This window comes from Salvia splendens, chromosome 21 (assembly GCF_004379255.2).
Source record: "Salvia splendens isolate huo1 chromosome 21, SspV2, whole genome shotgun sequence".
Taxonomy (NCBI): domain Eukaryota; kingdom Viridiplantae; phylum Streptophyta; class Magnoliopsida; order Lamiales; family Lamiaceae; genus Salvia; species Salvia splendens.
Window position 1 is genome coordinate 2535865 of NC_056052.1, and position 14054 is coordinate 2549918.

Here is a 14054-nt window from a genome sequence, read left to right on the forward strand (position 1 = left end):
AACGAATATTCGGGCCAAATTACCTCGTATTCTAGTTATTTATACTGCGATTATTTAAATTACACTTGATTGAAACTAAAAAATATTTAAAAATAAAAATTGATTATAAAATTTGGAGGCTATTGGAGTTGTCCACTATAGTGGCGGAAATAAAATTTTGGGGCTATGGACAACAAAATTGGGGCTATGGACAAAAACTGGGGCGGGGCTATTGGGCGTGTCCGCCTTATAGTGGACACCCTTAAATATTTGATCATTTAAAAATCTTTAATATTTTACCTTGAGTAAAAAAGTTACCAAAAAAAAAAAACATGAATAACATTAAATTCAGAATTAAGTTAATCTATACTTGTACAACATGCTATATTAAAAATATAAATGAGATATTTAACAATATAAAAACACAATATACAAAATGTTTGGGTACTGTACAAAATGTAGGTGACCATTTTCTCAAAGATCAAACAAGTGATGTTGTTATCTTATTTTGTTGTGTCTTATGCAATCTTCTCTGTGTAAATCTTATTCAAACACGTCAAACTATATTCCAAAATCATTCAAAAATGCTGTTATTCTTTAAGAGATACACAAGCTTTTCAACACAGTGGAAAGACTCTTGCTGAATAAATGAAGTACATATGTTGCTACCGATAACATAGTTACCTATATATATCTGATGTTGTCTAAAAATCTACCTCTTGAAGACAACCGTTGAAGAATCGGACAACGCAAGCTCTCGGGCGAGCAGTCTCTGCTCGTCGTTCTCATCAAACTCAGCGCTCGACCCTCCTTCATAATCCACATCGATCACGCTCCTCTCCTCCACACTGTTGTTTTCCACAACGCGAAGCTGAAGGCCTTCCTCCACTAAGCCGGCATTTTCTGCTTCGATGTCCATCATTTCTGACTCGATCAAGGCCTCCATTCTCGCCCGGTCCCTGTCCCTAGGATACGTGCAGTAGAGAAACGAGTAGAACGCGCAGCAGATCGCCATAGGGATGCTTATTGCAGTGTAAAGTGCTTTGCCAAGCGATGCAGCATTCTCTCGATCCGTTTCTATTGCTTTCGAGTCCACTGCCCCTGTCGGGACAGGCTTGTATCCGTACACGTTCTGAGCTAGAATCCCCACCACAGGTGGAGCGAACGAAGCTAGTATAGACTCGAACGATCTGTCCAAAGCATAGATGTTCGTTCGAGCTCTCTCTGGCACTATTTCTGCGAATATTGGACTGTTCACAACACAAATGTTAGCAAGACAGATAATTACCATTAACATCATTGCCAATTTAACATTAAAACCTTACTTGTTAGTAGCTGGAGCATTCCAAGAGATGAAGAAACCGGTGACAAAGAACACGAAGCCGTGCATAGCTGCGGAGGAAGGGTCATCGGGCAACCCGAGCAACAAAATAGCAGCCAACGGGATGGCCGAGCCAGAGCTTATCTGCGAGAGCATAATCCTACCAGCATTTGGCAACGGTTTAGCAAGCGTATCGCCCATCTTCCCGCCAAACAAACCCCCGAGCGATCCAGCAACGTTGAACAATGTCAAGATGGTTGCTGTTTTCTTGTGAGAGAACCCCATGAGCTCGAGCCACATAGGAGCAAACGACAGAGACGACCACGGGAACGAGCCAGAGACGCCCTGAGCAACCAATATCTGGAACGAAGGCACTTTCATAACTGCTTTCGCTTCTTTAACGAGCTCCCTCACTTCCTCTTTAAACGGCTTGTGTGGAGGCTGCTCCTTCCTCTTGCCATCGCTGTCAGTAAACCGGGGATCGTTGGCGAAGAGATGGACTAATGCACCAATCACGACGCTTAATATTGCAACGAGGTGGAACGCGATCCTCCAGCCGGGGATCCCCATGACCGTGGTGGAGGCTATGAGGACGGAGAGGAGGCCACCGATGATGGAGCCGAAGTTTCCTGTCAACTGCAGCCAACCGAAAGCGGTGCCACGATTCGTGTCATCGGTTGAGTCGGCTACGAGAGACTGGATTGCTGGTGTGACTATGGCAAGGCCTATCCCATTCAGACCTCTTGAGATTGCCACCTATGGAAGAAGATCAATCTTAACACCTCATGATGCAAATGCAACAAACCTACAAGCAACACTACATTTAGATTTCCGTGAACTCACTTCCCATTTCTTTTGAACTAAATCAAAAAAGTTGCATTTACTCAAGAAATCTAAGGAAAAATGTTAACCAAGATTCTTTAAAAACCAACTGTTTTAACTGCTCCAAAACCAAATTAGGAAAGCAAGCAACAAGATTAAAGATTACAAATTCTGATACAAACACTTCAATCATGCCAAATTACGAGGAAGACAAAAAAAATCGAATCTTGAGCTTCTTAATGGGATAATTGACCTTTAAATCACGAACTTTGATCAATTTCTTGTCATTTTCATAAGGAATTTTGGTAAAATCTATGGTAATGTGGCAGTTGGAATTGCCCCAACCCTGTGTCCAACCTCCCCCTTGGTTCGGCTGCCACATCACAATCGATTTCACCTAAATTTGCACGGTTAGAACAATTGAAAAAAATTGAAACCCCGTAATTTAATATTCTGTTTCCAAACTTTATGGAAAGACCACAATTTGATCAAATTTCGTGATTTGAATGACTATTATCCGATAATAGATTCAATTCTTGGAAAATAGGGTCACAATTTGGAAGCAAAATAAGTAAATAAACCAAATTCACAAACTAATCGATGCTAAATTTTCTCAATAAACCTAAGGCAAAATAGTAAAACCAACTAATATAACTGCTCTGCACATTCTTGGGAATAAGCTGAATTCTAAATTTCAAACTGAGGAGCATTGAAATCGGAGAAAAATCAAATCTTGAACTTTGAAATTCATCGATAAGAACAAATCAGATCACAATTTGGAAGAGCTGGGACAGAAAAAGATCAGATTTAGAAGCCAAAAATGTAAACCTGAGCGAAGGTGGAGGAGATTGCGACGAGGAAAGTGGCGGCGGCCCAGAGGAAAGCGCCGGCGGCGATGACGGTGGTGCGATTGTGGCGGACGGCGAGGTAGGCGGCGAGGGGGTAGCAGGAGGACTGGACGATGGATCTGAAGAGGGTGAGGGAGCCGAGGCGGGTGGGGTCCGCATGCAGCGCGGCGCCGACTTCCTTGTAGACTCCGGGGAGGAGAGATTCGTCGGCGCGTTCCATGATTCCGGCCAGATTCACCAGAACGAGAGTCAACGTCTCCGATCTCATCTTTCTCGTTCAATCATCAACTGTCTTCGCTGCCTTGAGTTGAGTTGGAACAGTGGTGGTTTCCTTTTTTGTGCTTCGAATGTAAGCAAGGGAGCAATGGTGGATACACAAGTGTCGGGTTATTATAGGATGTTTTGTCTGAAGGGGGAATTGTACGAGATACCGTTTTGTTGAACTAAATCATCTCCCAAATTTCATACTCTCACTTATCCTTATTCCTATTATTAGTGCATCTTTGTATAGAAATATATCAAGATATGTTGTAGTAGTATGAATTAAATAAGGATTGATTAGATTTGCATAAGAGGGAAGACAAATAAGATAGAAAGGTAGATATCATAATTTGATTGTTTGGTAACAAAATTTTAGGTCTAAATTAAATTATAATCTTATTAAAATTTAAAAAGTGTAAAAAGTAAGAATAACGAAGCTTGATGGACAGAGAGTTAAGTAAAATGCATTGGAAAAGCTAATGGAATGCGAATCTACTTTTATATACTCCCTCCGTCCCGCACTACTCGCACATTTCTTTTTGGGCACGGAGATTAAGGAATGAGTGATAGACAAAGTCAACAATTACGGCTGTAGGTATAAATTGTTACTAAAAATGGAAAGAGTGCAAATAACTTGGGACGCCCAGAAAGGAAATAAGTGCAAGTAGTGCGGGACGGAGGGAGTATTAATTTTACAATAATACATGAGTTGAAAGAGTTAGCTAAATGCAATGACCATTACTCAGCAAATAAATAAAAAGAATATAAGATATATATCGTGGACTAAAAAATATAAGAATTCGTCAACAATTAGCTGAACACACCATAAGGCAATATGTCCCAACCATTAAATTTTTAATTAGGCTCAAGTTGGACATCCAATTACTTCAGTTTGAATCATCCAGAAACTGCCTAAGTATAAAAAGATATAAATCAAACCTTCTTTTTCTCAATTCAATAGAAGCCCAAACAATCGCGCACCTAGCGCATGCCTTGCACGCGCGCTCTCATTGGCCGAGATTTGCGAGTGTGTTGCAGCCACGCGTGTGGGCCAGAGCAGCCCAATCAACCCAAGCCCAATCCACATCAATTCATGATGCAGTTATAAATTTATAAAGTATTTATAATTTATTTATTTTAGAACACGTTGCAGCCATGCAAACACGTGTCTCTCTTTCCCTTCCAACACCTCAACTGCAATAAACAATAAACCTCTTCTCAAATCTAAACCCAGCAAACTGAGAAGTGCAGTAGAGATAGAGATAGAGATAGAGATGTGGAGAGCATGGCTAAAGGGAGGATCGAAACAAGTAGCTAAATTTAGCACAAAAAGTGAGGCAAAAAAGGGAGGTTTCCCCATTCTGCAAGGCCACCCTGCTGCAGAGCAACACGCAGAAGAAGTAGTTGAATCACAACACAATATTCAAAGGAATGTGAACAATCAGAAGAAGGAGTTCAAGATATATCGATGGAGCCCTAATCATCCTCACCAAAAACCTTTTCTTCAATCCTTCTTTCTCGATTTGTCCAGCTGTGGACCTATGGTCATTTTATTTTAATTATAGTTTAACTATAATACAGAAATTAAGTTACCTTTGTTTCAAAATATTATCAAATGAATTGGTTTGGAAGAGCACTTGATTAAAGAAACAAAATATCCATGCAGAAAATTTTATATAGGAATATATCCAATAATTAATTAAGAGTATAGAATAATATGACATTAAAGAAATAAAAATCTTTGGAGAAATTTTTATATAGGAATATTTATAAGCATCATTGAATTCAGCAAGTCACAATGTGATTTTGAAGCTCTTTTCTTTATGAATTGTCCCAAATCTGGATCATACACAAGATTATTCAGCAAACCTTTACAATTGGAAAAGCTATGAGTACATTTAATTTTGATGTTTTTCATTGATGTATTATTTTGTTATTTACTTGAGGCCTAGTTGTTTAAATAAATAATTTGCATGTGAGTCACATTATGTATGTATGCTTTCTCATTCTTCTTCACCTCCGAAATGTAGAATTTGGTTTTGTTAAGTGGGGAAATCTCATTTGTTATGTGACAATAATGTCAAAAACACCTTTTTGGATGAATTAGTATACAATTCTAATTAACAATTTAATGAAGAGGATGTGTATATTGTAGGTTCTTGATGCTCTACAGAAGATAAAATCCGAAGATGATTCGAGTTTGACCTATCGGAGATCCTGCAGAGAAGGTATATGTGGTTCATGTGCGATGAACATTGATGGGACGAATACAGTTGCCTGTCGTAAGCCGATTGATTCGGATACTAGCACGGCTACTGTAATAACCCCTCTGCCCCATATGTACGTGATCAAGGATTTAGTCGTTGATCTCACCCATTTCTACCACCAATACAAGTACGATCACCGCTTTTCGGATTCATTGTTGCCAAAGTTTGCTTTTGATACCGATCAATTTCGTGCAATATCCGTTCCCTACTCTGTTTTATCCTTTAGGAGCCAGAGTAATTATCCGTTCCCCGCAATCGTAACATAAAATGCAGGTTGATCGAGCCATGGCTGAAGACGAAAAAGCCCCCACCGGGCGGGAAAGAATACAGGCAGAGCACAGCAGAGAGATGGAGGCTAGACGGGCTCTACGAGTGCATACTATGTGCTTGCTGCAGCACCTCATGCCCGTCCTATTGGTGGAATCCCGAGGAGTTCCTCGGACCTGCAGCACTGCTTCACGCGTATCGCTGGATAAGCGACAGGTTACCTTGTCTATATATCTTCAAACAAAAATTATAGTATAAGATAGATTAAATTGGCAAATGAGATATGACATGTTAATGTTATTGTGCATGATTTGGCAGTCGGGATGATTTTGGTGACGAGCGGCTGCAAGCACTGACGGATAAGGAAGTTCGACTTTATCGGTGCAGGACTATAAAGAACTGCACAGCTACATGCCCCAAGAGCCTGAATCCGGCAAATGCCATCAACAAGATGAAGGCGAAGCATCGGTTCGCTAGGCCGTCCGAGAAGTCCGACAATGAAGATCAACGAGCTTAGGTAGCCGTATCACCTTACCGATGTACTCATGTTGCGGTATTTGGCTTTTTAAATGGTCAAGCTATGGTGTTTTACGGTGCGCCCGTATCAAACAAATTAATTTACCCCAAGTTTTTAAGGTTTAATATGTTCCCAATTTTCGCGTTTTACCTCATCTTTTATGCTTTACACTACTGATATTGGAAAATATTAGTTCTATGTTTTAGAGTGATACCAAATTAAAATTTTGCATATATTTCGAAAGGAATTTTAGTTTGTCCAGTATCTAAGTTGTACTATACCAAATTAAATTTTATAAATAGCTAAAAAATACTTGTATCTTTCACACAAAGTAGGTACTCACCATTGAAAAAAGGAGATTGTTGAAAGTGATGGCTGCCGACAGAAAAGGGATATTCAACGATCAAAAATTATTTATCATCATATGTTATCAATCCAATTATTTATCATCATCCGAAAGTTGAACCCTTGCCTTATTTTCCCACAGAAAATCGAAATTTTAGGAGAAATGAATCAAAGTCAAGTCGTGTCTGATACCAATTATTTTCTTACAATAAATAAGAAAAGAAAATATAATTATCATCAATTATAATATAAAAATACAAAATACAGATAGTTATTAATTTTATATTTTCAAAATAATCACTCAGCAAGCTCGCGCACGAGCTAACAAGCCGACTAATATCGTACTCAACCTTGATTCGTTTAGCAAACAAACTTCACTAAATGTGACGAATCGATTTTTTGTTCGAATCAAATCTCTCAATCCCTGAATAAGACAATTCAATTACAAGACCGTCAAACACAATTTAATTGATGAAACACTTCACTTCCACTAAAAGTGTAAATCAACTTAAACAACGTTTTTCTTTCATGGTGAATCAACATCAGCGTATCCACCTTGAATATATATATATTTTTTTAAAATGACACTTTTACAATCCTACAAAAATATCACTAGTTTTTTACTTAATTTAATACACACAAATGTTGCAAAATTCACTCAAACAATACATCAATAATACAAAAGCATTATTTACCAAAACATCACAGTCCGGGTCAAGTCCCATCCTTCCACATTTATTTCAACTAAATAAATATATAATCCCCACAAATTTTATACCGAGCATCAGAATCGGGCCCAAAAAAGCCCGTGACAACTCAAACGACCGACACCCTCGGCAAATCCACGCCTCGCTTCATAAGCCTGGCCCGGCCCGAAGAGCCCGAACACAGGTTTCTATACGCGTAGAGCTGACGAGGCGCGGCGTCGGTGGCGAGCCACTGCTCGACCTCGAAATACTTCTTCGAGCATTCCTCGTGGACGCCGGTGGAGGAGGCCTCGACGTAGTTGCAGTACCAGCCGTGGCCCGATCCGGTGCCGTCGGAGGTGAGGTTCATGGAGCAGATGGGGCCCGGGATGCAGGGCCCGCGGCCGCTGAAGATGTCGAGGTTGCCCCGCTCGAAGTAGTCGTATCCCGGGCCCATTAGGCCGCCCCAGGCCTCGATGTCGTTGATGCGGATGCCGTAGCCATCGGCGTCGAGGAGGGTGGCCCCGATCTTGGAATCGGTGCCGCCTTTGATGATCGTGCTCGTTCTCACGTAGAGCGTGTACACGCAATCTTCTTCGTCCTGTGAAATTTGATTCATTTAATTGAGTGAAATTATGAAATCGAAGTGAATCGTGTGTGTGTGTGTGTGTGTGGAGAGGAAGTACTTACAGATCTGGAGATGGTGAAGATGGAGAAGAGGATGAGGAGCTTCAAGAAGGATTGGTTGACTGCCATGGCTTCCTTCTTGGGATAATTCTATTTCGGACTATAGTGAAATGCCACTAGTATATATATATATATATATATATATATATATATATATCATAAAATAAGAAATCAAATAAATATATATAAATACAAAGAAATACATGTGTGCTTATATGATTGTAGGGCTAATTGCTTGTAAAATCACTGTTTTTTTTTCTTTATATTGTGATTCATCTCGCATTTTTTCAAAATTTGAATGGAAAATAACAAAGTTTAAAACATGAGCTCTCGTGATGATTTTTCAGGCATATGCGTGCATTATTGTAAAAATGTAGAAAGGGGCAAAAATGTCAGAAAATAGCGTGAAAATACCTCAAATGTAACAAAGTTTTTCATCAGATACTTCTGGTGCTATTGCCTGCGTCCTTCATTAGAAGTTTCGGCCGAGTTTGACATGAGTTTTTAAGAAATATAAATGAAATGACTGGAAAAAGATAGCGGACCGTGAGAACCATTTGTGTATAAGTTTTATAATAAAATTTGAGTGAAATGTGAGACCTACTTATCACTTATAGTAGGTGAATCAGGACTCATAATCGTGAATGAATCAAAATGGCAAACCAGAACTCCTAATAATGAGACTATTAATTTTTACGAGGTACCGAAAATGTGCAAATAACATTCACCGTATACCTTTCTTTTAGTCACTCGAGATAAAATGAAAAAAATTCTCTCTAATTTCAACTTTTTCTACTTGTTCGGAGAACTCTTTGATCCACATGATGCCCTTCATGTTTTTGCTTGAACACCACCACCTTCGTTGACAATTTTCGTCTATGAACTCAGCTTAATTTTTTTCCAAATTTTTTTTTATCGTATTTGGTAATTTGTTATTCAAAAATCAAAATTACTTGAGAAACCAAAAATGACTCATTTTTCAGTAATTATTGTTTCTACATAGATGCAATCATCATACTAGTTCGATTGCCTGGACGATTTAAAGATGGACCACCCACATTAAAGTCTATAGCGAAACCAATTAATATGCATTTATAATTTTAATAATTAAGAATGCCATATTTAAATTTTAAACCACATATATTGTGATATATTTTTCCAGTTATGTATGATTAACTAAGAGAATATGTAACACAATCCACCAACTACACCTTTGTAAACGAAAATATAGTGTTTGAGTTATGGATTCATAAATCATAATTAGATGCTAGATTTAGTGGGATCAAAGATTAAAGATTTAGTGAAATTAAATGCAGTAACAAATTGAGAAAATTACTTGATTTAGTAAATTGAATGCTAACTAGCTTATTAGGAGTACTTTATTGTACATTGTTTATGCCATACTTGACTAAGTTTTATTACAATGGAAGATACTGGAATATGCGTGTCCGAGAATAATATCGATTATAAAAGGACAAAATCTATTATATTTGGACATTTTCTTTTATTAAATAGAGAGAATATCGTAACCACTTGTTTAACTAATCAATATTTAATTGGAAATAACATAATTAAAAAAGCGATTGACGAGGCCTCCAAAGATGGCGTGGCATCATGTGACATACTAGTATTATTAAATTATCAAGAATGGTGGATACACCTACTTCCATTTACTTTCCAACACTTGTTATTGCCATGTTTCGTCAACCAATTAATTTACAATAGAAAAATGTTTTGGAGACATAATGTCTAAGACATAATGAGGTTAAAGTAGTCATTTTAGATTGTTTTATATTTTTATTTAACTTTACAATTTGTATATGTACAATCTTGTCCTAATATGAAAAAACGTTCAATTCTTCTAATTTAGGTGAATGAGATTAGCTAAGATCCCTATAATTATGGCATACTCCTAACATTTCTTTAATTACATTTAGTTACAACAAATCTCTATTTCACAATTCTATTATTTGAAACTTGATTGTGATTGTAATTCGCAAATAATGATAACTTAATTAATTAATTATTTGGTTTAATATTATTAATAAAACCTATCCTAATTTTAAGAGATATAAAATACAAACTAATAAAACATTTAATAATATAAGTTAATTGAAGATATACCATGCAAATAATTAATAAAGACATGCATGAACTTTTTTTTCATCAAATAATTAATTTATCGAAATATATCTTTCAAAATTAATCTTATCATATTTACATTTACAATGTGTTACACTATATACGTTATATAAATTGACTTTAGAGTTTTCATAATTTAATTAGAAAATTCATCACATCTCATCCTCTATATTTCATATTGCTTAGTCATAAAATAAGTATGAAACTAATTAAAAATAAATAAATGTACTATTTAAATTTTAGAGATATAATACTTTAAATAATTTTCATAATTATAATATCTTAGTGGTTTTAACTATAAAATAAGTTATACTCCCTATTTGATTTTTTTATCACTGACCCGAAAAATAGCGTATTTTTTTGTCTCGTACGAATTACAATGCACATTTGATCAATTCCCATTGTATTGTTTTTTCCCAAACTAAAATTCCCTATGAAAATTAAAATACATATCTTATCAATCCCCTTATGTAGTTTATAAAACAGTTTTTAATAAATAATATTTTTCATACTAACTTTTATTTATAAAAATAGTAATAAATTATATTTGTAAGAACAATCATTTTTAATTTTATATTTTAAAAATATATGATTATTTCTGTAAAATTACGAAATATACTTTTAATGGTACTCTAATTAAAAGTATGAATACTCTAAGTAAGACTTTAAATACTCAATTTAAAATTATGAATACATTGAATGCAAGCATGATAAGCATGTGCCGATTAATTAAACTTCATAATCTAATATTTATGTTTCTAAAATAACAAGAGGGTAAATTAGTCACAATATAAAATATAATTATGTCAAGATAACATAAGGGTATTATGGCATAGAGACATTATGTCTCTAAATCACTACTCTTTACAATAATACTATTGTATTATTAGAGGTTGCTCCTATTTACCTGTTGATGTGCAGAGGCACATTAATTCTATCTAAAAAAATTAACTCGTTCAATTATACCAAAATTGTGGGTCTACTTGGAGAATCTCATCGCAAACACTTATTATATCATGCCTTACTTATTTATGGCCCTATTATTTATCTTTTTCGAATAAATGATTCTAATTTTAAATATTAATATAAAGATTACATAATCAAAATTTAAAAATTACGATCGAATCATATAAATCCTAATTCGTGTATAAGTTGCTAGACAAAGTTTTCGTACTTTTCCTGTTAGGTCTCAGTAATTCTTGGAGTGCTTTTGAACGACGTTTTTCGGTACACGTTTCCATCAGTGTGTTGCAATGTTTTAAAAACCGGACCGGACCGGACGGTCGGACCGGTCGGACCGCGAACCGGTAGGCATTCCGGTCCGGTTTGCCTCTAAAAACTGCCTATTAGTTGACCCGCCTCGAACCGGTAAAACCGGCCGGTCGAACCGGTTGGACCGGGAACCGGGAACCGGTTCAACTGTATTTAAATATTTTTTTAATGCTTTTCAAAATTTTATTCTAAAATTTTGGCTTTGATAGGGGTCGAACTCAAGACCTCTCGGTGAACTTACCAACAATTCTACCACTACACCACAAAGACTTCTTGGTAGTAATATGAACATAAGTTATTTTCATATGTTAAACACGAAATATTTTATCTATATAAACTAATAATTCGCGTTTAATACGTATATATGTATATTAAGAATATGTGATTAATTATATTAAAAGTTTACTACTATTTGATTATATACTAGGAGTATTTACTAAATATATGTTTTTAATTTATGTTTATTCATATATCTTTGTGTATAACATTATTTTGCCGCATTACTTTTTGAAAATAATACTATGAACTTATTTATTTTTATACATAAATATTAGTAAATTTTTTATTTACAATAACTTACTACTAGTATAATTTATATATTTAATTATATTTGTTGATAAAAAATTAATAAAATTCTATCATTAACTAAAAATATATTCTTTTTAATTTTATATTCTTTTAAGATAATTCCTTTTAATTTTATATATTCTTTTAAGAAATTGTTAATTATAATATATTTTTTATATTTTAATTATACTTTTACAATCACTAATGTTTTATAATATATGAGTTTATAATTATACATAGAGTTTAATACTAGTTTTTAATATTGTGTATTATAATTTATTATTGTATTTAAACTTAACGTCATTAAATATTCTAATATAATAGTACAAGACTTGTTTTCTAAAATAATACTATTAAATATATAATACTATAATATTTATTGACAAAACATTTAATTAAATTTTATTATTTACTACTAAATAAATAAATAAATATATATATATATATATATATATATATATATATATATATATATATATATATATATATATATATATATATATAAACAGTATTCCGGTTCAACCAATGGTTCGACCAGTGAACCGGTTGAACCAGTGAACCAGTAATGACGCCGCTTCGCTGGCCGGTCCGGTTTTTAAAACATTGGTGTGTTGTGTGCATTCATCAAACTAATGTTTTGGCCACCTCGGAAAATTGAGTCAAACCCCCACTATTTGACATTGCCATTTTCCTTCGTATTATGTTTGCTGCTTTATAATCCATAGGACGAGAATCAATTGGTGTTGACTATGTGCGAAAACTAGATTCCATACGGAATCGAGGTGGCTTCCAGTCCACGGTCCACGTAAGATGCCGAGTGGACTGGAATTTGACCCGAGAATGGATCTTTATTTTACTGATTTGATTTCTATATTTGCATCAAGTTCTTCCCAGCAAAATCCAATCCATGCACAAGTCAAATTAATGTGTCAACTCACCAAAGTTTGTGAAAAATTGTCCAGATGTATTTTTTTTTATTTTTTTTCGTAAATATCGGTATTGTTCGAATATATTATATAATTGAAATTGGATTTGGATTATTTTCATGATACAAGTATATAAATTGCAAAAGAAAAATGTAATTTTCCAATTATGATATAGGCCCATTTCATTTTCGCATTCTCAAATACTCTGATTTGGGTTAAGAAATGAAAATAGCCCATTCAACTTGACCATCAGGCCCAAGTATACATCCAAGTATAAATGGATCTCAATTTCTTGAATTTTATTGTAACTACCTAAATCCACTACCTATTGATATTCTTATAGACTATTTGTTACAAATGAGCCATATCATGCACTATGATTGAAATAAATTGAAGTTTGAAAATTTTGACAGAAATATGTTCTGTTAAACATCAATTTCTGGTGCAGATGTATATTTTATTTTAATTAATGTAACTCTTAACTGAATTTAATGTAGCATTCTGAGAGAAGTAATCTCACTTGAAGACGCTTCTTTGTTTAAATATATACACACTTTAATTAAAAATAATAATCTTGAATCGTCATTGCTTGCGATAGCTTTCCTACTTTACATATTATTGCATTTTCTTAATATCAAACCTAGTGTTCTTTCACGAGAATGCTTTGCAACAAACCATAAAATATAAATATTGCTTTGAACGAAAAATAGTAAATGTGTACATCATTAACTAAATGCCAAATATCATATTTACTAGTACTAGTATTTTTTGATAAACAAACTATATATTCCAGTAACTCATTTTAAATCCCATTTTTTACAAAAGTAATCGTAGCTAGAACTTATGTCTGCTATATTTTTCCATCTTTTTCTTATATTTATTAAAATAGTTCATAACACAATAATAAGTAATCAAACACTACTTATATGAGTGCATCTTATCATTGATATTATGAACGTAATTTCGTAATCAATATTCCTCATACTTGACTATATACAAACTCTAAATATTGTACAAACTCCAAACTCTGATCTGAACCGTTAAAAAATGCTAACAAATGATAAAATAACAACAACAAAAAATGTCAACATAGTGTCAATGGTTGACGATGTGTTGGCATTTTCTGTTGAAGTTATTTTGTCATCTG

At 34.6% G+C, this 14054-nt stretch overlaps 3 protein-coding genes across 3 annotated transcripts; 1 reads left to right on the top strand and 2 right to left on the bottom strand.

The window, feature by feature from the left end:
* Positions 1 to 522: 522 nt before the first annotated feature.
* LOC121785028 lies at positions 523 to 3396 on the bottom strand. The gene is made up of 3 exons (XM_042183357.1): positions 2951 to 3396; positions 1305 to 2056; positions 523 to 1229 (listed from the first exon to the last, which is right to left on the bottom strand). Exons 1-3 carry the CDS (start codon positions 3236 to 3238, stop codon positions 692 to 694), a joined length of 1578 nt encoding a protein of 525 aa, XP_042039291.1. The 5' UTR covers positions 3239 to 3396; the 3' UTR covers positions 523 to 691.
* A 1109-nt stretch (positions 3397 to 4505) lies between these two features.
* Positions 4506 to 6282, top strand: LOC121784056 (succinate dehydrogenase [ubiquinone] iron-sulfur subunit 3, mitochondrial). Its single transcript, XM_042182239.1, has 4 exons — positions 4506 to 4775; positions 5387 to 5625; positions 5772 to 5981; positions 6084 to 6282. Exons 1-4 carry the CDS (start codon positions 4506 to 4508, stop codon positions 6280 to 6282), a joined length of 918 nt encoding a protein of 305 aa, XP_042038173.1.
* Positions 6283 to 7177: 895 nt separating this feature from the next.
* On the bottom strand, positions 7178 to 8116 carry LOC121783235 (PLAT domain-containing protein 3-like). Its single transcript, XM_042181248.1, has 2 exons — positions 8004 to 8116; positions 7178 to 7914 (listed from the first exon to the last, which is right to left on the bottom strand). Exons 1-2 carry the CDS (start codon positions 8067 to 8069, stop codon positions 7444 to 7446), a joined length of 537 nt encoding a protein of 178 aa, XP_042037182.1. The 5' UTR covers positions 8070 to 8116; the 3' UTR covers positions 7178 to 7443.
* Positions 8117 to 14054: the final 5938 nt, after the last annotated feature.

Excerpts from the sequence above, each read along its gene's own strand:
- LOC121784056 (XM_042182239.1), top strand. The coding sequence starts at position 4,506 with ATGTGGAGAGCATGGCTAAAGGGAGGATCGAAACAAGTAGCTAAATTT. Across the intron at positions 5,626-5,771 it reads CATTTCTACCACCAATACAA|GTTGATCGAGCCATGGCTGA; the intron begins GTACGATCACCG and ends CATAAAATGCAG. Across the intron at positions 5,982-6,083 it reads TATCGCTGGATAAGCGACAG|TCGGGATGATTTTGGTGACG; the intron begins GTTACCTTGTCT and ends ATGATTTGGCAG.
- LOC121785028 (XM_042183357.1), bottom strand. The coding sequence starts at position 3,238 with ATGAGATCGGAGACGTTGACTCTCGTTCTGGTGAATCTGGCCGGAATC. Across the intron at positions 2,057-2,950 it reads TCTCCTCCACCTTCGCTCAG|GTGGCAATCTCAAGAGGTCT; the intron begins GTTTACATTTTT and ends CTTCTTCCATAG. Across the intron at positions 1,230-1,304 it reads AATGCTCCAGCTACTAACAA|TCCAATATTCGCAGAAATAG; the intron begins GTAAGGTTTTAA and ends TGTTGTGAACAG.
- LOC121783235 (XM_042181248.1), bottom strand. The coding sequence starts at position 8,069 with ATGGCAGTCAACCAATCCTTCTTGAAGCTCCTCATCCTCTTCTCCATC. Across the intron at positions 7,915-8,003 it reads TCTTCACCATCTCCAGATCT|GACGAAGAAGATTGCGTGTA; the intron begins GTAAGTACTTCC and ends CAAATTTCACAG.